The following is a 27867-nucleotide window of genomic DNA, read 5'->3' as shown; positions in this document are numbered from 1 at the left end:
TCTTTTTTTGAAAATATCCCACATATCTGTACTTTTGGTTTTTTTTTTTTTTTTAAATCTACCCAAATATATTATTGTACTTTCATTTTTTTAGATTACTTGAATATAACATTACAATATTACCTATTTTGAAAATCTATCCAATTATTGCATTGCACTTTTTTTTTTAAAACTACCTTTATTCATAATTACATTTTCATCTCTTTTCAAAATTTACCCAAACATAGCATTCTACTTTCATTTTTTTTTTAAAAACAAACCTTATATACCATTGCATTTCATCTTTTTTCACATTCTACCCAAACGTAACATTCCACTTTCTTTTTATTAAAACTTCCTTGTTACACAATTGCATTTCATCTTTTTTCAAAATCTATCCAAACAAGGCATTTCTTCTTTCAATTTTTTTTTTGGAACTACCATTATATACCATTGCATTTTCATCTTTTTTCAAATCCTATCCAAACATAACATTCTACTTTCATTTTGTTAAAATCTAACCTTATATACCATTGCAATTTAATATTTTTTTTTCTAAATTCTACCCAAACATAGCATTTTAATTTCATTTTTTTTTAAATTGCCTTATATACCATTTCATTTTAGTTTGTTATTCAATTTCTATCCAAACATAATAACATACTATCATTTTTTTTTTAAAAGAACCATTATATACCATTGCATTCTCATATTTTTTCCAAATTGTACCCAAACATAGCATTCTACTTTCAATTTTTTTAAAACTACCCTTGTATACCATTGCATTTTCATATGTTTTTTTTTATTTCTACCAAAACATAACACTATACTTTCATTTTTTTTTTAAAAAAAAACTAACATTTTATACTATTGCATTTTCATCTTTCTTACAAATCTACTCAAACAAAATGTTTTATTTTCAATTTTTTTACCTTCATATAGCATTTCATTTTCATATTTTTTTCAAATTCTACTAAAAGATAATATTCTATTTTCATTTTAAAAAACCTACCCCTGATTCTGCATTGCATTTTCATCTTTTTTAAAAATCTACTCGAATACAACGGTCATGTTTTTTAAAACTATCTTGATATACCATTGTGTTTTCATCTTTTTTCAAAATTTAACCAAACATAACATTCTATTTTCATTTTTTTTAAAACTAACCTTATTGCATTTTCATCTTTTTAACATTCTACAAAAACTTAGCATTCTACGCTCATATAAAATTTCATTTTCATCATGTTCTACATTCTACCCAAACATAGCATTGTATTTTGTTTTTTTTTTCTGAAACTAGCTTGTTACACAATTTCATATAAATCTTTTTTCAAAATCTACCCAAACATAGCATTCTAGTTTCATTTAAAAAAAATCTAGCCTTGAATACCATTGCATTTTTATCTTTTTTTTTTTACATTCTACCCAAACATAACATTCTACTTTCATTTTTAAAAAACTACCCTTATTCCCTATTCCATTTTCATTTTTTTTTCCAAATTCTACCCAAACGAAGCATTCTACTTTCATTTTTTTTAAAAAACTACCCTTATATACGATTGCATTTTCATTTGGTTTTTAGTTTCTATCCAAACATCACACTATGCTATCATTTTTTTCTAGAACTAACATTTTATACTACTGCATTTTCATACTTTTTACAAATCTACTTAAACAAAATGTTGTATTTTCAATTTTTTCAAATTTACACTGATATACCTTTCCTTTTTCATTTTTTTTTAACTAGAAAGAAACCCATGCTTCGCATGGGGCGGAGGGGTCGGTGATGTCTAAAATAGAAAAGTACTTTTATGTTTTGTCTAATAAAGGCATGTACTTTCATATGCACAATTACATAATCATTACACATTTGGATCTAATTAGAATGATGTATCCAGCTCAATAAAGTCACCAGACTCATAGAGACTACGATTGCAACATGAATCTTTTTGCCTTAAAAAGGAAAATATAATTAATCTAAAATAAATTAATGACCCGTTTGATATAAGTTGGTTGCTTTAAAAGACTGGTGTATCTTTCTTCTTCGGGTCCATAAATAGCAGCTGGAAGAATTACACATGCGCAAAAAAAATCCCCTCTTTTTTTTTCCTGTAAAACAATAGCCAACAAAAAATTTGGTAAACAAAAGTCACGCATTAACATCACATTTTTAGCTTCCACCTAAAAAACCAATGAAAAGGCATCTGATTTGAACAAAAGAAAAAACAAAGAAAAAACAAAGAAAAACGACCAATCACAAGCCCTTATTCTCTTTACATCTTTCTCTTTCCTCTTTCTAACCCGGCAGCGAACCTCACCTGCCGAGTTGCTTAGCGAGCTGGAGGCAAGCTTCGCCGGCGAGCCACTCCCTCCAGCCTAATAGCAAAAATGTACATTACTATTTCCTGCAATTTGAAACAGATACAAGTTGCTTAATGTTTCTGCTGTATGTACTTTTACCGTATATTATACCCTGAAAGTAAGTGAATCTTAGGTGTTATGAGTTGAAAAATTAATACATATGGTTTTGGTTTTTAAGTCTGATAAGTCCATTTTTAGTGGCTGTTTGGAGGCTTTGACGCTTTTGCCCTTGTTTTTTGTTCTTCTCTCGTTGACATTCACCATACCAGCTAGTAAACTCCTTCCTATGTTTTCTCATCTCTCTAAACACAAAACTATAAAAAAAAACATTTTCAAATTCAATAAATTTACTTTATTTCGAAAAAAAAATGTCTGCATCGAATCAATAAGTTGACTCTATTTCCAGCTGTAGTAGCTCTAGCTCCATGCCGACCACGGTGAATAATCACATGCCCTGAATATTTAAATATCTCCTTTAAATATAATTTTAAAATAATATAAACATTATAAAAATATAATAAAAATAATTATTATTCTGTTACCTCGGTAAGCTATTCGGTATGCATATGATAAATTGGTTGGACCAAGAGTAGATTGTAACGATAATTTGCAGAAACCAAGCAAAAAACAAATAGAAAAATAAAGACAAAGACACATGTGAGAAAAAAGCACAAGTGGATGCAAAAATTCACTAAGAGAAACATGTTAGAATAATTTAGAGATAAATCATTTGAAACCTAGAAGAACAATTTTCTCTTAAAACTATCGGAAAGAAGTGGTACTGGATTTTGTATCTAATTCAAAGTAACACCATTAATTTGACTTTCCTGGAACTTGAAAAGGCTCCTTACCAGAAGTAGGCCGGTTTTTCTTGGATGTTCCAGCTCCTTTATGCACAGCAAAATCATATACACTCAAGAAACAGAGCTAATTTATGCAAATCAAGACACATGTTTGTAGGGTTAGTGACTACTTGGCGTTTAGCTGGAGTTCCCACAATTAAGTCTCCCTTTTGGTTGAAAGCCACAAGAGAAGGTGTTGTATGTGCTCCTTTAGCATTCTTAATAACTTTAGCAGTTTATATACAAATTCAAAATTAACTCATGTGTGTTTTGAAAAGGTGAGAAATAGATCTTACCTTTCTCTCCATGACTGAAACGCATGAGTTTGTGGTACCCAAATCGATCCCAATAATTTCATTTTCAATAGGTCTTGAGGCGCAATAAAAGAATTGGTTAGCTTGAATCAAAAGAGACAAATGTATAGAAATACAAAACATGGTACCTGAAGGGTCTGGCAATTACACCCAATTTATGATGCAAGTATGACCCGATGGATGATGTTTTAGCTCCATTTAACTGGATGGACAATAATAAGTAAATTTTTTATCCAAATGGTCAAATGAGTTTCATAAAGTTTTCATAAAATAATTGACAACTGAATTCTCCAAGACTAAAGGAAACTTTTCCTTTCCCAGCAAGATTCCAACACAAATTTTCCTATTTGTGCCTAACAAATCGATACAAGATATTAGTGACATTGGTTTGGTCCAAAAGTTATACCATATTTGTTTTATGAGAAGTAACCTTAAATATTTACCTGGGATTGATTAAAAGGTCCAATGTTTTGTCATTTTATTTATTAGGAAAATACACAAAATTTGGATAGTTGAAAATTTGAAGCCATTTGAAGTTCTCAACATCCCCTTCATTCATCAAATGCATATAAGCTCCTGACCGATGCATTGCTGCCACAATCTAAAACAAATACATTCATACTTTGTTTTTTAGGAAATAATATTATTAAATATAGCAAATTTACTTACGATAGAAAGAATGATAAGGAATGATAAATCATCGAGCTTGAGGCAGAGTAGTCCCATTTTCCTTTGCAACCTGCAATTTAAAATGCATAAATTGTTTTTTTTTAATTTGTATCAAACGTATTATGCTTCTATGGACCTACATTGAAGGTAACATATCCGCAAAAAAAGTAACCTCCGATTCACCCCTTGAAGCCGACGGCCAGGTAACCAAGAAATTGCAGACATCTGCATTAGGATGGACAGAGTTGCATTTAAGTGTGTACAAAAAAGTTCTGCAAAAGATTGGAAGTGATAAATTAATATAATCCGAACCTGCAAAAAAAATATCAAAGACATAGACAATAAGCAAAAGATCAAACACCTGGTGTGCATAGTCGACATGATCAGGAATGCTTACTTTAGGAACTGAAGTTATAACATGATGAAAAATTATAACATGATGAAGTAGAATGAAGCAAATTAATGAAGCAAAATTACAGGTTCATCGGAGATGATACAGAATTCACCATGAGAGACACCTTCTTTGAGAATTCGAGAGCTGCATAACCGGCGGCGACACCTCCATCAATTATCACATAACGAAATGGTCTTCCCATTTCTTTGTCGACTGTGTGTGACCAGAATTCGTTGGTGTGAGGAGGAGATGTGGCGATGATGTTTAAAATTGAACACAGAAAAAACGATTCGATTCAACTGTTCACTGAGGGTCCACAACTTCATTGCTCTCTAGTCTTTAATGGAAGGGAGCGAAAGTATTGAATTCTTATGCTTTTTCGGGCGCCAAGTTACACCCTTTGAATCTAGAAACCTGCAAGTCAGAAGTCGGCTTGTGACCGTCTTCTCTTTTTGTTGATGGTCGCCGGATATCGATTGACCTAAAATTTCGTCGTAGAATGAGAGGGAAACAATCGGCAGCGCAATCGGAGGAGAGGCGATTGGAATCTGTGATGCGGTGGAAGAGGTGAAATGGACGACTAAAGGAGCACCGATGGCAAAGAAAGAAAGACATAGGAAGCGGTAGGTTATAGTGTGGTGAATGGTAAAAGAAGTCGCAAGGAGTCGGAATCGAGTCGATATACTTTTTATTGGAGTCGGTAACTCTAACACCCGGTTCCCGAGTTCAACTTAACGAGAGAAAGGAAAGTAAATAGGTGGAAATGAGAAGAAAATAAAAGAAATTGATGTTTTCGAGTTTTATTAAAGGAGGGATGTGGAAGGAGTGGAGGGAAATGGAAGGATCACTTTCCTTCCTAACTTTCCTTCTGATTTGGGAGGATTTGAAAAGAAAGAACAAAATGATTCATTTTCCTTCCACTTCTCTCCAACTCGGGAACACAAAAGAAAATTTTGTTTTTCTTTCCTTTCTCTTCTTTTCTCTCACGACTTTCTTTTCTCTTTCTCTTCTTTTCTCTTTTCTTTTGTTAAACTCGGGAACGAGGCGTAAAACTTCTGGCGGTGGAAGAAAGAAGCTTCTCTAATAAGGTGATGGAAGCCGTGACTTGCAACAGAGAACTGGAAATTATCAGAACAAAATGGCGGTGGGGGATTTAGATCCTGAAGTGCTATACGTGGTGGCAACATCTGAGGAGAACATGTGGCTTCTCTTAGCAGCTGATTGGAAGAGAAGGGCGGTGAAAATTGGTCCTGCTTTAATTCCAAGCCACGTAAAAACATGTTTATAAAACAATTAATTAATAAATAAATACAATAAATTCCCATTGTCCAGGGATGTATTATGAAAAACCAATAAAAGAAAGGTGAACATATACAAACATGTAAAGACCTGGACCATAATTGTCAAAAAACCAACAGCTTACCGAATTGAACATACACAAATAAACAGGGGACCAATTTTGCCAACTCCTTAGGAACTTTACTGTTCCTAACTTTCATTTCTTTAATATATATATATATATATATATATATATATATATATATATATATATATATATATATATATATATATATCATGATATTGAACTTTGCGTTTTTAAAACTACTTTCATATAACATTTTAGTTTCATTTTTTTTTTCATTTCTACTAAAAGATAAAAATTTATTTTCTATTTATAAAAAACTACCCCTCATTCTGCATTCCATTTTCATCTTTTTTGAAAATTTACTCGAATACAACTTTCATGTTTTATATAACTATCTTGATATACTATTGCGTTTTCATCTATTTTCAGAATTTCACCAAACATAGCATTTACTTTCCATTTTTTTAAAACTAATCTTGTATACCCATTTTTTTTCATGTTCTACCCAAACATAACATTCTACTTTCTTTTTATTAAAATTATCTTGTTACAAAATTGCATTTTCATATTTTTTTTTTCAAATTCTACCCAAACTTAACATTACTTTCATTTTTTTAAACTACCATTATCTTTCTACCCAACCATAACACTATACTATCATTTTTTTTAACAACCACCATTATATACCGTTGCATTTTCATCTTTTTTCAAACTCTACCCAAACAAAGCATTCTACTTTCATTTAAAAAAAACACCCGGATATAGTATTACATTTCCATCTTTTTTCCAAATCCAGCCAAACAAAATGTTCTTCCATTTTTTTTTCAAAACTACATTGATATACTCTTACATTTTTCATATTTTTTCAAATTATACCCAAACATAGCATTATATTTTAATATTAAAAAAAAAAGATACTATATACCTTTTCATTAAATTAAACTTTCATTCTTTAAAACTACCCTTATATAGCATTTTATTTTGTTTTTTATAAAAACTAGCATTCTACATTGTTTTTATTAAAACTACCTTTGTTACACAATTGTATTTTCATCTTTTTCGAATTCTACTCAACCATAGCCTTCTAGTTTCATTTTTTTTTATAAAAAAAACTAACCTTTTATTCCATTGTGTTTTGATCCTTTTTCACATCATATCCAAACATAGCATTCTATTTTTATTTTTTAAAAAACTAGTTGTGTTTGCCAATCCATTTTCATATTTTTTCAATTTCTACCCAAACATAGCATTCTACTTTCATTTTTTACAAAAACAATCTTTATATATCATTGCATTTTCATCTCTTTTGAAAAATATACTCAAATATTGCATTATACTTGAATTTATTTTTATAACTACCTTTATTCATAATTGCATTTTCATCTCTTTTCAAAATTTACCCATTGAATTTTCATATTTTTTTTTTCAAATTCTACTCTAGCATAACATTTTACTTTCTTTTTATTAAAACTTTCATGTTAAACAGTTGCATTTTAATTTTTTTTTTCAAAATCTACCCAAACACAACGTTTTACATTCATTTTTTTGGAACTACCCTTATATACCCCCCATCTCGACAAACCCACACACCCACCTCTACAAACACAAACACACACCCTCACCCCCACAAACACACAATACACACACACAACCACCCTCACCCACACAAATACACACACACACACATCACCACCACTACCCCCCACAAACACACACTCACACACACACACCACTACCTTAAATTCCAACCTACCACCACTACCGTTTTCTAAAAATGAAAATCGATAGAAAATACATATCTAAACACATTTTCTAATTTTTTTAATCCGGAAAAGAAAAAGGAATAAGTTTTAACTAAATATGTTTTCTAAATTTTCCAATGAAAACAGAAAACGGAAAACGAAAACTGAAAAATGAAAACAGAAAATGGGAAATGAAGATTGTTTTTCGTAACTAAACGCAACCTAACCATTTATACCATTGTATTTTCATTTTTTTTCACATTATATCCAAACATAGCATTCTACTTTCATTTTTTAAAAAACTAGCCTTGTTTGTCGATCCATTTTCATATATATATATATATATATATATATATATATATATATATATATATATATATATATATATATATTATATATATATTTTCAATTTCTACCCAAACATAGCATTCTACTTTCATTTGTTACAAAAACTATGTTAATATACCGTTGCATTTTCATCTCTTTTGAAAAATATACTAAAATATAGCGTTATACTGTAATTTATTTTTAAAACTACCTTGATTCATAATTGCATTTTCATCTGTTTTCAAAATTTACCCAAACACAACATTCTACTTTCATTTTCTAAAACAACTATTCTTATATACCGTTGCATTTTTATCTTTTTTTTTTTTTTCAAATTCTACTCGAGCATAGCATTTTACTTTCTTTTTATTAAAACTTTCTTGTTAAACAGTTGCACTTTCATCTTCTTTCAAAAAATCTACCCAAACATAGCCTTTTACAATCATTTTTTTTGGAACTACCCTTATATACCATTGCAGTTTCGTATGTTTTTCAATTTCTACACAAACATACTATACTATCATTGTTTTTTAAAACTACCATTATATACCTTTGCTTTTTCATATATATATATATATATATATATATATATATATATATATATATACACACACACAAACAAAGCATTCAACTTTCATTTTTTAAATCTACCTTCATATAACACTTCATTTTCATCATGTTCCACATTTTACCTAAACATAGCATTGTACTTTGTTTTTTCTGAAACTAGCTTGTTACACAATTTCATTTTGATCTTTTTTCAAAATCTACCCAAACATAGCATTCTACTTTTATCTTTTAAAAACTAGCCTTATTTTCCATTCCATTTTCATCTTTTTCAAATTCTACCCAAACATAGTATTCTACTTTCATTTTTTTAAAACTACCCTTATATACCATTGCATTTTCATATGTTTTTTAATTTCTACCCAAACATAATACTATGCTATAATTTTATCTAGAACTAACATTTTATACTATTGCATTTTCATCTATCTTCCCAAACAAAATGTTATATTTTCAATTTTTTTTTTTCAAATTTACATTGATATGCAATTGCATTTTTCATATTTTTTCAATTTGCTATTGCATTTTCATCTTTTCTACAAATCTACCCTAACAAAATGTTCTATTTTCAATTTTTTCAAATTTATATTGATATGCAGTTGCATTTTTCATATTTTTTCAATTCATATCTGAACATAACATTGTACTTTTCTTTTTTCAAAAGTGTACGCATATACCTTTCCTTTTTCATCATTTTTTTAAAATTTTACCCAATAATAACATTGAACATTCCTTTTTTAAAACTACTTTCATATAACATTTCAGTTTCATCTTTTTTTGAATTTTACTAAAAGATAACATTTTATTTTTTATTTATAAAAAACTACCCCTGATTTTGCATTATATTTTCATATCTTTTGAAAATCTACTCGAATACAACGTTCATGTTTTCATCTCTTTTGAAAAATAAACCCAAATATAGCTTTCTACTATACTTTTTTTAAAACTACCTTTATTTATAATTGCATTTTAATCTCTATTTAGAATTTAACCAAACACAACATTCTACTTCCATTTTTTTTAATAAAAAAACTAACCTTATACCATTGCATTTTCATCTTTTCTCATGTTCTACCCAAACATAGCATTCTACTTTCTTTTTACTAAAATTATCTTGTTACAAAATTGCATTTTCATATCTTTTTTTTTTTCAAATTTTTACCAAACTTAGCGTATTACTTTAATTTTTTTTAAAAAACTACCATTATCTTTCTACCCAAACATAACGCTATACTATCATTTTTCTAACAACCACCATTATATACCACTGCATTTTCATCTTTTTTCAGACTCTACCCAAAAAAAGCATTTGTGTTTCATTTTTTAAAAAACACCTTAATATGCTATCACATTTGGGACGAAAAGTTTGCTTTGAAATTTGGGACGTTATAGAAGTCAAACGACCTATACTATATTTTCTCCTATTATTTGGACCAATATATTGTGATCAAAGTTGGCGAGTCGTTGTTTATAGTGCTTCGATTGGTAGATAGTGAAAAAAAATCTTTCTACTGGATAGAGCCATGGATAGGTCAAATGAGAGGATTGCTTTGTCTTTCAACAACAAAAAGACAAATATAAACACAATTTTGAAATAGCCGATAAAATTTAAGATTGTCAACTACACCACGATTTGCATGCGGTCGGACACTATTTTAATATGGGATTATATTACCCCAACCTGAGCACAGAAAGATGATAGTGAGGTGATTAAGAGGTTAATGACATGCACGAAAAGATGATAATGAGGTGATTAAGAGGTTAATGACATGCATACATAAGTTGCTGGAAGAAGAGGAGATGAAGATTCACACTGAGCTCCCTATATATAGAGGTGCACAAAGATTTTTAGGGTTTCGATAGTTTAAAAAATAAGAGTAATGCTGTCACTAGGTATACACGTATAACATATGTACTTCTTTAAGATATTAATAGAATTTAACTTATTTTTTTTATTTTGTTACTATCAGAGTGGTGGGTGTAATATGGAACGTCACCGACACATAAAAAAGTTTGCGATTAAGGTGCAAAGTTTTACATGTAGTTCATTAGGGTGTGAACATAAGTGGAGCGTATTTGAACAAATATGTAGCTCATTATTTTCAAAATTTTTAGAAATGCATAAATATATTATAACTGATAATATTTGTTAATGATTATATTTTATTTTTGTAGCTTCATTCTAAAAAAAGAAACTGACTTGAACGACAAAAATTAATGATTTAGATTACATAAAATATAACCGAGCTTTAAAAATGAGGTATGGTATGCGCAATACGATTGACCCGATCATCTTGGATTCCTTGAACATTCAAGATTCGAACGAGTGGGTTAGGGAGGAAAAAGATGCTCTCGTGTTTGAGGGTGATGACTTATGCTACAAGAAGACCGGGTGGAAGGAAAGGGGTGGGAGTGCCAAGTCGAGCTCACGATCTTGAGTACAACGTTTGATAAACGAAGATGAAGAGGAAAATGATGTTGGGGCTTATAAGGAGGTTGTGGAACAAGTAGTGGATGATAAACCCATATACGAGGAGTTGGACGATTTGTGAATCATATTTTAGAGGTAAAAATTGGTTTAGTTATAAATGCTAAATAGGTGAAAGTAAAAGTAGTATTAATATTTTAGTTGGCATTCACTATAAATGAAATAACCGTCGCTATTTCATCGCTATTGATAACACTAGCAATAACTGATCGTAATTATGCTATAAAACACGATAGAGTGACAACGGAACAAGTAGATACCTTAGCCCGATCGATAAGTAGTATCCCTACATCCTAGCATCGACCCTCCAATCAAATCCCGAGAACTAATCTCTCCGGCTCTCTTTTAATTTCATTTTGCCAAAACTCCTCAAATAAACAAGGCTTCGTTTATATACACCACAATTAATGAGGGGAGCATCGCGATACATCCACACAACCGTCGAGAGTTTCCACACGTTATCTCCTGCATCCCCGTGTTTCAACCACTTCCCACGTGTCTTGATACATCTCCGTGTTTCAACCACTTCCCACGTGTCTTGATCTCTGAACATGTGTCCACCGCATGGACATCTCAAAGTGTCGTGACAGGTAACTTACGCATCGCGACTTGGTCGTTGACTTCCGTTGACCACGACTTAGATCTTGACCCGTCTTTGACCCGACATGCCGCGTCGATACAAGGGCGCGTCGTGCCTTTCCAAAAATAGCATTCTACTAATAAGTTTGTCATATTCTCCTTCTACATCACAAATAAACATCAATAAACCTTCTATAAACACATTTAAGCAACTTCATGCTTTATTTCTTCTACTTTTCTTATAAACAAGTTGCACCCCTCGCTATAATACCAGTTATGTTATGAAAAATTGGTATTTTAGTGGATTTCTTTCAACAACCTTCTTAAACAATGGGCATGGGTTTGTATGATGTTTTATTATTATTATTTTTGTTAAGTATTGCGTAGAAATAAGTTCTTAATGTTTTTTGGTTCTTACAAAAATATGTGTGTGTGTGTGTCTATATATATATATATATATATATATATATATATATATATATATATAAAATATCACATACACACACCATTATTTTATGGACAAGTTGGTCATGGTATGGAATATCAGACAAAGAGTCTTCTCTTTTTCTTAAGGTCCATAAATATGATATGGTTTGCCATTGCATGCATTCCACTCTCCTCTCTCATATATTATTTGTTTTGCCAATACTTGTGGATTGCACGGTCCCTTTGTGTGTGTGTGTGTGTTTGTAACATCCCGTTATTTTCTACTTGTAAAGTCAACCCTAATCAAACTTGGGTCAACAAAAGTCCTCTTTTATATTAGATTTTATTAAGGTTAATAAAATAACATTTACATGTTTAAAGCTCTAAGAATATTAAATATATGTGAAGGGAATAAGTGAAATCCGAGTTCGTTCGCATCATTTTCTTTCTTTCCTTCGAACAGTAGTCTCGCAACCAAGAACAGCTTCGGCCGTGAACGAGGGCCGTGAACCCTCGCAGCCGTAAACACTTCTCGGCCGTAGCCGACTTCAGACCGTATACGAGGTTCACGGTCGTGAACCCTCGCGTATATAAGGATTTCAGCCGACTTTTTACTCATTTCTTCACTTTCAAACACAATTTCAACCCTTTTCTCTCAAGTATCATCAAGCAAGAACATCCCCTCTCCTCAAGAACATGCTAATATCATCCTTTCTTATCATTTCAAGTGATAGTCACTAGTTTTTCACAAGATCTAACATGTATCTTTTTATGATCTTGTTATCATTTCAAGAACATCATTTAATCTTCTTATAAATCCGGTAATTTCACTAGTTTACACGAAGAACACGCGAAGAATACCCATCAGAAAACCTTTGAATCTTCTTAGAAACGTGCTTAGGATCATCAAGTGTTCATCATTCTTCAAGAACTCAGGGTCGTGAACACCTTCAGGGCCGTGAACCCTTCATGAGTCTTGGGCCGTGAACACATACCGGCTTCCATTTTAGCTTCTAACACTCCTATTTGACTTGTTTTGCTACGGGATTACACTTGTGGAAGTAAATATCCTATATCAAATCATCATTAGAATCACCCTCCAAAAGGTGAGTTCATACCCCCGTATTTTCATAGTTTTTACTGTTTTAAGGGGGGAGGGGGGAATACAAGTCTAACACAAGGATTTTGTGTTACAAACAAATGATTTCAAAACATCTTACCAAAATGGATTTTAATTATCATCAAATCAAATGGTTTCAAAATTGTGTTAAAATGACATCAAGTCACCAAAAGTATTTCAAAATGTTAAATTCTTTAAATGATTTTATAAACTTATATTTTTCCCCCAAAAATCATATTTATATATATATATATATATATATATATATATATATATATATATATATATATATATATATATATATATATATAATAGGATTTAAAAGGCTTAGGACTGATAACTCACTTTGGTTCCTTTTCCTTGTTTGGATGTAGGCTTATAGTATCGGTTATTTGTCCGAATGCCATTTAAATTTTACTTATATATATATATATATATTTGTATATGTATATAAATATAAAAGTTATTTCATTCAGTTCAAATACCCTTTGTAACATGTTGAGCAATGGGTTGCATTCATGAACAATTAGTATCAATACAGATAATACATATAATTTATAATAGGTATAATTTATGATTCAAGAACAATAATTCACGAGTCAAGTATACTAGAGTACACCGTTTTACAAGAATAAGGGTTAGATTCAAAAGTAAACAAGGGTATACAAGTAACAAATACATTCCAAGTATACTAAATAAGGAACATACTATCAATCATTTATTTCAGAATGATTGGGTTTTCATTATTGTTATACATGTAACGTTTATATGCTTTTTATGAGTCAATAGATTCAGGTTGTTTAATTCACTTAAACAACATACTTAAAGTCCTGATATTATAACCAGAATCTCCAGTCGGGGATCGAAACAAGTGTTAATACATCTATATTGGGATTGACAACCCCACACTCATGCTGCTAGCTACAGTCGGGCATACACACTTAGGAGTGACAATTGTTATCAACAGTTTTGACGCCTTCTAAGCGTTTATTCAGGCCATCTAGTCTTAGTATGGTTATAATAACTCATTAAAAAGATATTAACAATACGTTAGTGTATAATTAACTAAACATGTGTACATTTGCAATGTGTTAGTTTACAACAACAGCTGGTGGAGCCAGGCACACTCACTTTACAGTTTTACAAAGGAATACAAAAACAGAACATTGATTTACAATAGAATGGTTTTATGAGATTAAAACTACTTTTCATATACAGCAGAAAATATAGGATTTTCCAGGAATAACCTACACATTCAAGAAACAGAAAACATACTTTCAAACATAAATACTTATGCACTCACTCAACTTTATGTTGATACTCTCTTTTCAAATTACTTGTATTCTCAGGGAATCAGTAAGCAGGTACTTCCCGAGCTTTTGAGAAGACAGAGCTATTTTGAGTCATGTCTTCTTCTTTTTTATAACTATTTTGGTGTCAATATACAGTGATTGAACACATGTAAAAACTTGTACTTATTAATGCAATGGTTGTTTGTACTTTGATTACTATAATGCATGTGTTGTGATACTACAAATGAAGTCATCCACCCCTGGACGTTTCCGCCGTCTGGTTTGGGGGTGTGACAGATTGGTATCAGAGCATTGTTTATAGTGAACTCAGTATATCAATCCATAAAAGATATACAAACTATAAATACATTGGGGCTGAGACCTCTGACTACAAGTATACTTTTAAAATTTAAGTATTTTTACAAAAAGTATACTAACACTCATACATACAAGAACAATATCACAGTCGTAACAACATAAAAGTATTTGGATGTTGAACACCACAGTCAAACCTGAGCAGTTATGTAATCATATCTGGGATTAATATAGCCTGATCAACTATATTGGCTTGAGATATGACCAACATGTGTTTGGGAGTGAAGGTAGTGTTGCAATAAGTCTAAAACTTACCAATTATACATATACAGAAGAACTCAAGAACAGAACATAAAGTTAAAATACTATAGGAGTATTTTAGGCACTGCATACTAAGAACAAACTACATGAAAACAAATGACTCCTGCAGGTAGATATATAAATACTAAGTATATATATTATGGTTATATATAATTAAGGTTATATATATAGACTTAGAATGTGTGATTTAGCTTAACTTCCATTTTCCTTGTTTGGATGTGGGGGCAGAGTAGAATCATTTATTCGAAGGTCTATTAGACTCAAGTTATATATAATTGGTATATACTTTGTAATTATAGATGAACCCAGTAGGAATTATACCATACAAAATACATTACTTGTTAACTGTAAGTTTCTCTCGTAGAAACTTGTATTTACAATTTATCATTACTAATTATATTTTATTTCTCTTATATCCCTATTCTCGCTTAGATAACAATGGATGGATTCCATCTACCCGGAGACTCGTACTTTCCCAATCAGGGAAATGGAGGATGGCTCGAGGAAGAGCCAGAAGAGAATCCTGAAATTCCCTTAGATGACGATTTTGTAGAAAATTTTCCTGAAGATACTGATTCAGAATCAAAAGCCTATAATCCACCACCAGTTGCTCAGGATCCCAATCCACGACAAAACTTTCAAGGCCCGACGCCTCTTTGGGCGATAAACTTAGACAGGTAGAGTAACGAACAGGGTCAGAACCATCCTTATCAAAGAGACCGAAGCTTCTATAATCTGGACATAGGAGGCTCAGCAGACAGAGCCCTACCGATGTTAGTTCGTCGTGTGGCGTGTAACAATGAACAAGGAAGAGCTGCTATCGATCGAGTCATGCAGGTTGATGCTATTATTGGAATCAACACTATTCGCATTCGCAATCTAGAAAACAGTCATAATGCGACAAGGGATCTCTTGCTAAGAGAACTAGCGGCATCCCAAACCGAAGTTAGAGAATTGCGAGAACGACAAATATCACAAGACAGGCGTATGTACGAAATAGAACGCCGGTTAGCCAAATCCACGACCGGACTTAGTAGGAAGTAGATTATACTCTACCCATCCTCTACTTACTCTTTTGGATATAGTCTAAGTCTTCGGAGATGTTCTAGTGTTATTTTTCATGTTTTTCAGTACGACCGCGAAAAATTTCATTTTCGATATGTCGGTTTGATGTCGATATTTTCCCAGTATTTTGGTGTATTGTAGACCTGTTTAGGGTCAAGTTTTCCCAGACTTTATGTATTCAATATACCAATACAATCGACATGCATTTTCATACTCTTTGAAAAATAACCACTCAAATTTCATATTATCCGTTACAAGTTGTACTTGTAGTAGACTTCTATTTCCAATTCCTTATAAGATTCATATTGAACTAAGTGTTTTACTCCAGAGATATCATATTCATGTTCATTATTGATATCTGATTGTCTCTTCATCTTTTATTTTTTTTAATGTGAAAGATGCCTCCACGGAGAAACCCAAGGCGTGTTAATGTTAATGAAGCACCAACACCACCTCCTCAATTTGACGTTGCCATATTTCAGGTGGCGGTCACGGCAGCTGTTGCAGCTGCTATGTCTCATATAAACACCACTGGCACTAGTGGATCAGGAGTTGGTGCGCATCCCTCTAACCATGGAGAAAGTCACGGGCACTCACGAGAGTGTACCTATAAGGACTTTTCAAATGCCAAACCCAGGACCTTTAACGGGACTGGAGGAGTTATGGCGTTAAGGCAATGGATTGAGAAAATAAAGGTAGTCTTCGAGATCTGCTCCTGCTCGGAGGGTAGCAAAGTTAAATTTGTTGCTTGTACTTTTGCTGATAGATCCCTAACATGGTGGAACGGCCATGTTAAGTCACTGACCTTAGCAGTGGCTAACTCAATAATTTGGGAGAACTTGAAGATAATGCTGATGCGGGAGTACTGCCCGCGGGGTGAAATTCAGAAGCTCGAGCAAGAGCTGTGGGGTCTTACTATGGTTGGTTCGGACATAACAACCTACACTAATAGGCTCTGTGACTTAGCGATTCTATGTCTAGATATGGTAGCTCTGGAGAGCAAAAAGATTGAAAGGTACATCTGGGGGCTGACACCTCAGATTCAGGGAAGTGTTATTGCTTCCAGGCCTGTTACCTTTGACAGTGACAAAGAGTTGGCACAATCGCTTATTGACCATGGAGCTCGTTAAAACTCTGTGATTGCTGCTCCAGAACAGCCCAAGGGAAACAACAACAACAACAACAACAAGAAAGCCTGGAATAAAAGGAAGGGCAAATCTTCTTAGGAACCCTCGAAAAAGCAACAGTTAGTGGCGGTCCATGCCGCTACTGTACCTACTGTTGTTCCTGCTAACCCCACACCAGCTAAGCCTTATGTTGGTAATCTCCCTAAATGTAACAGGTGCAATTACCACCACAATGGAAATTGCCGAGAAATGTAGTGTCGAAACTGTAACAGGAAAGGGCATACTGCCCGATTCTGTAAATCACCACCTCAACCAATTACCCAAGTACCTGCTGCAGGAGTGAGCCAAGCCTACTATGAATGTGGAGAAGTAGGGCATTTCAAGAAGAATTGTCCTAAGTTAAAGAACGTTGGTGGTACTGGAAGAGTCCTGGCGATTGGTTATGAAGAAGCAGTAGCGGATCCTAATGTGGTGACCGATACGTTCCTTCTCAACGACTCTTACGCATGCATTCTTTTCGATATCGGTGCAGAGAAAAGTTTCGTAAGCCATATGTTCAAACAGCTTCTAAAACAAAATCCCAAAGCATTAAAAGATACACTCACCGTTGAGATGGCCAACGGAAAAACCGAAAGTACCAATAATATTTACATAGGATGCACACTTACTCTAAATAACCATTCATTCCAAATTGACCTTATGCCGGTCTCAATTAAAAGTTTTGACATCATAATCGGCATGGATTGGTTAAGTCTTCATCGTGCTGATATCCTATGTTTCGAGAAAGCCATCCGTCTTAACCTGCCAAGTAACGAATCTCTCGTTATCTATGACGACAAATCTAGTGCGAATCTTCAAATCATTTCTTGCGTCAAGGCTCAGAAATATCTTCGCAAAGATTACTGCGCCTTCTTAGCTCATGTTGTTGATAAAACTTAAGAAGTGAAAAGCATCAAGGACATCCCTGAAGTCTGTGATTTCCCTGATGTATTCCCTGAAGATATTTCAGGAGTCCCTCCTGAACGCCAAGTCGAATTCCGAATCGACTTGATTCCCGGAGCTACCCCAGTAGCTAAAGCACCGTATCATCTTGCACCTTTAGAAATGCAAGAACTGTCCAGCCAGCTGAATGAACTACTTAGCAAGGGCTTCATTAGACCAAGCTTCTCACCCTGGGGAGTGCCAGTCTTGTTCGTGAAAAAGAAGGACATATCATTTCATATGTGCATAGACTACCGAGAATTAAACAAACTTACCGTTAAAAATAGATACCCTTTGCCACAGATAGATGACCTCTTTGATTGATCTGATATCATGATACCATCAATTACGATTCCAGGAGTCCGACATTCGAAAGACTGCTTTCAGAACTCGCTACGGTCACTACGAATTTCTAGTGATGCCCTTTGGTCTAACGAATGCACCCGCAATATTCATGGACCTGATGAATCGAGTGTGTCGACCTTACTTAGACAAGTTCATCATAGTCTTTATTGATGATATACTAGTCTATTCTCAGAGTAAGGAAGAACACCGCCAACACTTGCGACAAGTATTTGAAACTTTAAGGGCGGATAAATTGTATGCGAAGTTCTCTAAATGTGAATTCGGGATTCGAAAGGTGGAGTTCCTAGGTCATGTAGTCAGCAATGATGAGATACATGTCGATCCCTCCAAAATCAAGGCTATCGAAAGTTGGGCGACCCCTCGAAACCCAACAGAAATTCGACAATTTTTAGGTCTCGCGGGCTACTACAGGAGATTCATTCAGAACTTCTCAAAGATAGCGAAACCACTCACCACCTTGACTCAAAAAGGTGTGTCATTCAAATGGGAGGAAAAACAAGAAACTGCTTTTCAGACCTTAAAAGAAGCCCTCTGCAGTGCACCGATCTTGTCCCTCCCAGAAGGGACAGAAGATTTTGTAGTCTATTGCAACGCGTCAAATCAAGGGCTAGGTTGTGTTCTTATGCAACGAGGAAAGGTTATATCCTATGTCTCGAGACAGCTTAAGACTCACGAAGTCAACTATACCACCCACGATCTCGAATTGGGAACAGTGGTGTTCGCCTTGAAGATCTGGAGACATTACCTGTATGGTACAAAGTGCACAATCTTTACTGATCACAAAAGCCTTCAGCACATCTTTGATCAGAAATAACTCAACATGAGACATCGACGATGAGTAGAACTACTAAATGATTACGAATGTGAGATTCGTTATCACCCCGGAAAGGCCAATGTAGTAGCAGATGCCCTTAGTCGGAAAGAGTACTCGGGTCACCGAGTAAAGTCTCTAACTATGACTATCCATTCCCACTTATCTGCACAAATCAAGGAGGCTTTGTTGGAAGCCTTGAAACCTGAGAACATGACAGGTGAAGCCTTGAGGGGAATGGAAAAGAATTTGGAAATCAAGGGTGATGGAGTTCATTATTTCATGAATCGAATCTGGACACCGAAGTACGGTGGCTACAGAGATGTTGTCATGAATGAAGCCCATAAAACTCGATACTCTGTTCACCCGGGTTCAGACAAGATGTATCTGGACCTAAAGAAGCTCTATTGGTGGCCAAACATGAAAGCCGAAATAGCTACTTTTGTGGGTAAGTGTTTAACTTTCGCCAAAGTCAAAGTAGAAAAACAAAAGCCCTCAGGTTTACTTCAATAGCCAGAAATACCTGAGTGGAAGTGGGAGCGAATTACAATGGATATCATAACCAAGTTACACAGAACAACGGGTGGTCATGATACCATTTGGTTTATTGTCGACAGATTAACCAAATCCGCCCACTTCCCGCCAATAAAAGAATCAGATAAAATGGAGAAGTTAACAAGGACGTACTTAAAAGAATTAGTACAGTTGCATGGTGTGTCAATATCTATTATCTCTGACCGAGATAGTAGATTTAGCTCGCGGTTTTGGCAATCATTGCAAAAATCCTTGGGAACAAATCTTGACATGAGTACGGCGTACCATCCTCAGACTGATGGGCAAAGTGAGAGAAGAATTCAAACGTTGGAAGACATGTTAAGGGCTTGTGTGATAGATTTCGGTAAAGCTTCGGATACCCATTTACCACTTGTTGAATTCTCCTACAACAACAACTATCACACTAACATTAAAGTTGCACCCTTTGAAGCTCTCTATGGCCGTAAGTACAGATCCCCTCTGTGTTGGGCTGAAGTAGGCGATACGCAACTAGCCAAGAACCAAATACCTGATAGTACTCTAACCGGTCCCAAGATCATTCATGAGACCACAGAAAAGATTGTTCAAATCTGGGAACGGTTGAAAGCTTCTCGAGATAGACAAAAGAGTTATGCGGATAAACGACGAAAACCTTTGGAATTCCAGGTTGGTGATCGCGTTCTATTGAAGGTCTCACCCTGGAAAGGATTGATACATTTTGGTAAACGTGGCAAGCCAAATCCAAGGTACATTGGGACATTCCAGATCATTGCTAGAATTGGTCCTGTTGCTTACAAACTCAATCTACCACATGAACTCAGTAACATTCATCTCGTATTTCATATCTCAAATCTCAAGAAGTGTTTGTCCGATGAGACTCTTGTTATCCCACTCGACGAAATCGAATTAAATGAGAGTCTCAACTTTATAGAACAACTCGTAGAGATCCTAGACAAGGAAGTCAAGAGAACCAAACAAAGCCGTATCCTGATAGTGAATGTCACACCCCCAAACCGGAACGGCGGAAACGTTCGGGGGTGGATGACGTCATATGTAGTATCACAACAATTGCATCATAGTAATCATAGTAAACACAACCATTACATTGAATACATATATGAAAAGGTATTACATCTGTTTGATTCATGTTTTTATACATCAATAGTATAATCAAAAGAAAAAGACGTGACTCTATACGCTCCGTCTTCTCAAAACTCCAGAAGGTACCCGTCTACTGATTTCCTGAGAATACAAGCAGTTTTGAAGGAGTATCAGCATAAAGCTGGTGAGTTCATAAGCGATGTTTTTGTAATGAAAACCTGTTGATGACTCTGTGAAAATGTTCGTATGATTCCAAGAAAATCCAATATTTTCTTTAGTAAAAGTGTGATAATATCAGTTCCATCTATGATCACTTAGTTCATGCTAGCCATGTATAAACCAATATCGAACAGACAGTTGATTATATGGATCTGCCCTAAGCCCACAACCAAACAAGGAACAGGAAATGAGGCGGAAACCACACATTCTACAGTCTATCGAATATTCTCCATACGTAGCCCTGATGCCTAAACTAAGTAATTATAGAATTAACTATGAATGTTGGTTATTGTATCATGTTGTAGTATAGGAAAACGTTAGTTTGTATGTTTAGTTACTATCAATCGTAGTATGAGTTTGTTCCTGTACAAAAACCTTTGTATAGTATGTTCTGTTTGAAAACCCTGGGAACCAATAGTATGTATAGTAGTTTCATTACTTAAAATAAAACTAATGAAGAATGAAATCCTGTAAACAAATGGTTAGTTTATACTATTGTGAGTCATATAACCATGCTTGATATGACCTAGTAACCTTTATGACGTTCTTCAAGTGTCGGTTAAATGACATTTGTCACCCCAGGCATGCCTGCCTAACTGTAGCTAGCAGTTTAGGTGTGGGATTGTCAGTCCCGAATAGATCTATTCACAAATTTCACGCTCTCCCTTCAGGAGACTCTGATTATACTATGATAGGATTTAATTCAGTACACCTAAGGGTACAATTTTGAAGTAGAGTCTCACAACTTTGTATAATCTAGTTTCTGTAGTGTTCTCTTGTATTTGAATCCGTTGTATACTGTATAAGGTAATAATTATACTTAAATAATTATTAAATGTTGTACTATTGTAGTAATGTGTATCATAAACTAAATCTGTCATAGTTTATATGTTTACCCAGGTATGAAATCTGAATCGATAAAAGCTGTGTATTGAATTGCCTAAACTATACCCATTATAGTTTGCTTGTAATGTTATGTGCTTGGTTTGTGAATTGTTCCGAAAACAATGCAATTAGGTTTCCAAGATAAAAGTGTCCCTTATGCTCAACATAGTACAAAAGGGATAAAATATCTAAATATTTTATAAAACATGGAAATCGTTTGACTGTATCAATTGCATAAATTTTAAACTTGTTAAAATCATTTGTGTTTGGCTTGTATTCCCCCCCTGAAAACATTAAAAATCATAAAAGCATAGGGGTATGAACTCACTGTTAGTTGTGCACAAGCGTCGAATCAACGGACTAAAATGAAGACCCTCGAGTTGTAGTGTGGCACTTAATAGAATCCTAATAACAATTAAATACATAAATGCATCTAAATTAGCGATTTCGTTAGATAAAGTGTTAGGAAAACACTTGCTTTCGGTTAAGGAATGTTACCGGAACTTGATTGAATCGAGGAAAGTGGATTTTCAGTCTAATGTGCTGCTTAGGAAAGTGTGTACGGCCGTGAATGGGGGTTTACGGCCGTGAACAGGTGTACGGCCGTAAACTGCCTCTTGAAGGGTGTACGGCCTTTGAAGGTTTGAAGTGTGTACGACCGTAAACTGGTTTGCGGTCAATGAAGATTTGCAGATTTGAAGGGTGTACGGTCGTACACTCGAGAACGAGGATGTTGGATTCGACGAGAAACGTGTTCTAGATGCTCCGAAATGACTCCCAATGACGATTCTTGATGATTTTCGGAAGGTTAAGAGCGTTTTAGGAGTGTACGGTCACGAGTTTAGAGAGATAAGGAGTGAGTGCTCGGCCAGAAAAGTGTAAATGAGGGGTAGGGTCTTGTATTTATAGGCGTCTTCGTGGTCGGTGGTGGGGTCCACCAGACGCTGGCCGTAAACGAGTGTACGGCCGTACACGGGTTTACAGCCGTAAACTCAGTCAGGCCGAAAACCGTTTGATTTTTCAAGAAGATTCGGGTTTTTCACGCGATTGTTGGTTCCAACTCGTATATAAATTTAATTATATAAAACTAAATGATTTTCTAAACCAAGAAGTTTGACGGAAACTTAATAAAAATTCAAATTTTGTTAACGGAAATCGGTTAATGGAAACGGAAAAAGGTTCGGGTTGTCACATCATCCCCCCGTTAGAGGGAATTTCGTCCTGAAATTCAGACACAGAATACAAATCATGGACTCAGAAAAAGATGAGGGTACTTCTGTTTCATTGAATCTTCGTGCTCCCAAGTGAATTCAAGTCCCCGCTTGGCATTGCAGCGAACCTTCACTATCGGGATACGGCTTTGTTTCGTTCGTTTGACTTCTCGATCCATGATTTCTACGGGTTCCTCTATGAAGTGTAAGCTCTCGTCTAGTTCGATCTCATCGAGGGGTATCACAAGTGTCTCAATGGACAAACACTTCTTTAGCTTCGACACGTGGAAGACGGGATGTACGTTGCTAAGTTCTCGTGGTAGGCGAAGTTTGTATGCTACGGGACCGATCCTAGCGAGAATCTCGAATGGTCCTATGTACCTCGGATTCAGCTTTCCACGCTTTCCGAAGAGTATCATGCCTTCCCAGGGTGAGACCTTCAAAAGGACACGATCACCAACCTGGAACTCCAAGGGTTTTCGTCTCTTATCGGCGTAGCTCTTTTGTCTATCTCTTGAGCCTTTAGTCGTTCCCGGATTTGTATGATCTTTTCAGTAGTTTCCCGGATGATCTCTGGGCCTGTGAGAGTGCTATCGGGGACTTGACCCTTGACTAGCTGCGTGTCACCTACCTCAGCCCAGCACAGAGGGGATCTGCACTTACGGCCATAGAGGGCTTCGAACGGCGCAGCCTTGATGCTGGTATGCTAGTTGTTGTTGTAGGAAAATTCGACTAAGGGCAAATAAGTGTCCCACGACATGCCGAAGTCGATGACGCAGGCTCTCAACATATCTTCCAATGTTTGAATGGTTCTCTCACTCTGCCCATCTGTTTGTGGATGGTAAGCTATGCTCATATCCAACTTAGTTCCAAGAGCCTTCTGCAGTGACTGCCAAAATCTCGAGGTAAACCTGCTATCCCGATCAGAGATAATGGACACAGGTACACCATGCAGACAGACTATATCTCGAATGTCGATTCGTGTCAGTCTCTCCATTTTGAAGTTTTCTTTGATTGGCAAGAAGTGGGCGGATTTAGTTAGTCGATCGACAATTACCCAGATGGCGTCATTCCCACTCGGAGACATGGGCAACTTAGTGATGAAATCCATTGTAGTCCTTTCCCGCTTCCACTCAGGTATTTCGTGCTGCTGAAGTAGTCCTGAGGGCATTTGATATTCCACCTTCACCTTGGCGCAAGTCAGGCACTTGCCCACGAAGGTAGCGATCTCTGCTTTCATGTTCGGCCACCAATAGAGTTGTTTAAGATCCAGATACATCTTATCTGAACCTGGGTGAACGGAGTATCTAGTCTTGTGAGCTTCGTTTATGAAAACCCCCCTGTAACCGCCGTACTTCGGGGTCCAGATTCGGTTCATGAAATAGTAAACTCCTTCCCCCTTGACGTCTAAGTTCTTTTCCATTCCTCTCAAGGCTTCATCCGACATGTTTTCTGGCTTTAAAGCTTCCAACTGAGCCACTCTGATTTGCGCGGATAGATGGGAATGGATGGTCATTGTCAGTGCCTTCACTCTACGACCTGAATATTCCTTCTGACTGAGGGCATCCGCTACCACATTGGCCTTGTCGGGATGGTAGCGTATTTCGCACTCGTAATCACTAAGTAGCTCTACCCATCGTCGTTCTCTCATGTTCAACTCTTTCTGATCGAAGATATGATGTAGGCTCTTATGGTCGGTGAAGACAGTGCATTTGGTTCCGTAGAGATAATGTCTCCAAATCTTTAACGCAAAGACCACTGCTCCCAAATCTAGATCGTGAGTTGTGTAATTGACTTCGTGCGTTTTCAGCTGTCTCGAGGCATAGGCAATAACCTTTCCTCGCTGCATGAGCACACATCCTAAGCCATGATTGGATGCATCACGGTAGACAACGAAGTCCTCCATCCCTTCGGGCAGGGACAAGATAGGTGCGCTGCATAGGGCCTGCTTCAATGTTTGAAACGTAGTGTCTTGCTTTTCTCCCCAACTAAAGGTCATACCTTTCTGAGTCAGGGTGGTTAAAGGCTTAGAAATTCTGGATAAATCTGCGATAATAGCCAGCGAGACCCAAGAATTGATGGATTTTTGTGGGCGTCTTCGGTGCTGACCAATTCTCAATCGCTTTGATCTTGGAAGGGTCCACGTGTATGCCTTCCTCGTTAACCACGTGGCCAAGGAAGGTTACTTTTTGGATCCATAATTCGCACTTAGAGAATTTCGCATATAGTTTCTCCGCCCTTAAAGTTTCTAGCACTAGCCTCAAATGTTGTCTATGATCTTCCTCGCTTCGGGAATAGACAGGTATATCGTCAATGAACACTATCACAAACTTGTGTAGAAAAGGGCGGCACACCCAATTCATCAGGTCCATGAATACTGCGGGTGCGTTAGTTAGGCCGAAGGGCATAACTACAAACTCGTAGTGACCATAGCGAGTTCGGAATGCTGTCTTGGGAACATCACCCTCGTCGACTCGCAATTGATGGTACCCTGATCTTAGGTCTATTTTCGAGAAGTAACCTGAATTTGATCGAAGAGGTCGTCGATTCTGGGTAAGGGATAACGGTTCTTGATGGTAAGCTTGTTCAGTTCTCGATAATCAATGCACATCCGAAAGGATCCATCTTTCTTTTTCACGAATAAGATCGGGGCTCCCCAAGGTGAGGAACTTGGTCTTATGAATCCTTTGCTGAGCAGCTCATTGAGCTGGCTGGATAACTCATGCATTTCTGCCGCGCTAAACGATATGGGGATTTAGCTACGGGAGTAGCTCTGGGGATTAAGTCGATACGAAACTCGACTTGGCGCTCGGGAGGGATTCCTGGAAGATCTTCGGGGAAGACATCAGGAAAGTTGCAGACTTCGGGGATGCTCTCGAGGTCCTTAACTTCCTGCTTCTCGTTAACGACATGGGCTAGGAATGCATGGCACTCCTTTCACAGGTATTTCTGGGCTTGAATGCAGGAAATGATACGATGGTTCGAGCTGAGTTTATCCCCGTAAACTATGAGAGCTTCGCCCGAAGGCAGATTGAGGCGAATGGCCTTTTCATAACAAAGGATATCGGCACGATTGGGGCTCAACCAATCCATACCAATGATGACATCGAAGCTTTTTATAGAAACTGGCATAAGATCGATGGGGAAGGAACGATCATTTAGGTTAAGGGTACAGCCTATGAATATGTCGTTAGTGCTCTCTTTCTTTCCGTTAGCCATCTCGACGTAAATATTTCGGTTAAAGGTTGAGATTTACACTTGAGTAGATGTTTGAATGCATGACTAACAAAACTCCTCTCCGCACCAGAATCGAAAAGAATGCATGCATAAGAGTTGTCAAGGAGGAACGTACCCGTAACAACGGTGGGATCACCAACTGCTTCCTCCTGACCCATCGCTAGCACTCTCCCTGTATTGCCAGCTGTTGTTGCCTTGGGGAAATTTCTCTTGAAATGCCCAACCTCCCCACAGCCATAACAGGCTTGACCAACGCCCGCTCCAGGAGCCTGATTGGTTGGTTGGACTGGTGCCTTGCAGAATTGAGCTGTGTGTCCCTTCTTACCACAGCTGTTGCACAACAACTCCTGGCACTGCCCATGATGATGGAAGTTTCACTTGTCACACTTCGGAAGGGTACCAGCATACCTACTGGCAGGTGCTTGGGTGGTTGGAACAGCAGCAGGAGTAATAGCAGCGTGGACTGCCACTGTTTGTTGTTTCTTGGAGGGCTCCTGCGAAGACTGCCCCTTTCGTTTGTTCCAGAACTTCTTCTTCCCACCACTTGCCTTTGGTGGTTCGGGAGCGGCTGTCACTTCATCCAGACCAACCCCGTGATCTATTAGGGTCTGCGCCAGGCACTTGACGCTGTCAAATGTAGAAGGCTTAGCAGCCAAGACATTCCCTTGAGTTGGGGGCGTCAATCCCCAAAAGTATCTTTCTATCTTTGTGCTCTTCGGGGTGACCATTCCCGGACATAGTAGAGCTAGATCGCAGAATCTAGCTGTGTAGGCAGAAATGTCGGAACCCTTCATCTTCAGGTTCCAGAGCTCGTGCTCTAACTTCTGCATTTCGCCCCTTGGGCAGTACTCAGCAAGCATGAGTTCCTTTAAGCTTTCCCAACCCATGGCATTCGCTATCGGCAGGGTTAGGGATTTGACTCGACCATTCCACCAGGTCAGTTCTCTATCGGTGAAGGTGCAGGCGGCGAACTTCACTTTGTTTGCCTCCGAACAAGCGCAAATTTCGAAAATGGATTCAATCTTCTCGAACCATCTGGTTAGGGCAATGACTCCTCCATTGCCGTCGAAGGATTTGGGTTTCACATTCATGAAATCCTTATAGGAACACTCCTTTTGATGTCCCTGATCGCCGAGGTTCTGGGGATGAATACCACCTCCGGATCGGCTAGCCCCACCGGGGTTCTTTTGCGCCATTTCTGCAGTCACGGCGGCTGTAACGGCTGCCT

General features: G+C 36.4%; 1 protein-coding gene across 12 annotated transcripts; it reads right to left on the bottom strand.

Moving 5' to 3' along the window:
* Positions 1–1766: 1766 nt before the first annotated feature.
* LOC145117677 (uncharacterized) lies at positions 1767–5289 on the bottom strand. Of its 12 annotated transcripts, XR_013712749.1 has the most exons (7): positions 4306–5277; positions 4166–4235; positions 3625–4097; positions 2883–3551; positions 2499–2794; positions 2298–2384; positions 1767–2088 (listed from the first exon to the last, which is right to left on the bottom strand). XR_013712749.1 is itself a non-coding variant. In XM_079053981.1 (6 exons), exons 1-4 carry the CDS (start codon positions 4544–4546, stop codon positions 4055–4057), a joined length of 255 nt encoding a protein of 84 aa, XP_078910107.1. In that variant the 5' UTR covers positions 4547–5289; the 3' UTR covers positions 1831–2794; positions 2883–3551; positions 3625–4054. The 12 variants fall into 12 exon arrangements, 2 of the variants coding, with proteins under 2 accessions (XP_078910107.1, XP_078910106.1); XR_013712742.1 differs by having other exon boundaries at positions 2231–2794; positions 4306–5276; XR_013712745.1 differs by having other exon boundaries at positions 2298–2794; positions 4306–5275.
* Between the last annotated feature and the right edge of the window lie 22578 nt (positions 5290–27867).

This window comes from Lactuca virosa, chromosome 5, assembly GCF_052849685.1.
Source record: "Lactuca virosa cultivar CGN04683 chromosome 5, Lactuca_virosa_CGN04683_v6, whole genome shotgun sequence".
Classification (NCBI taxonomy): Eukaryota; Viridiplantae; Streptophyta; class Magnoliopsida; order Asterales; family Asteraceae; genus Lactuca; species Lactuca virosa.
The sequence above is the reverse complement of the archived record's forward strand: the minus strand, read 5'-3'. Positions and strand labels throughout refer to the sequence as shown.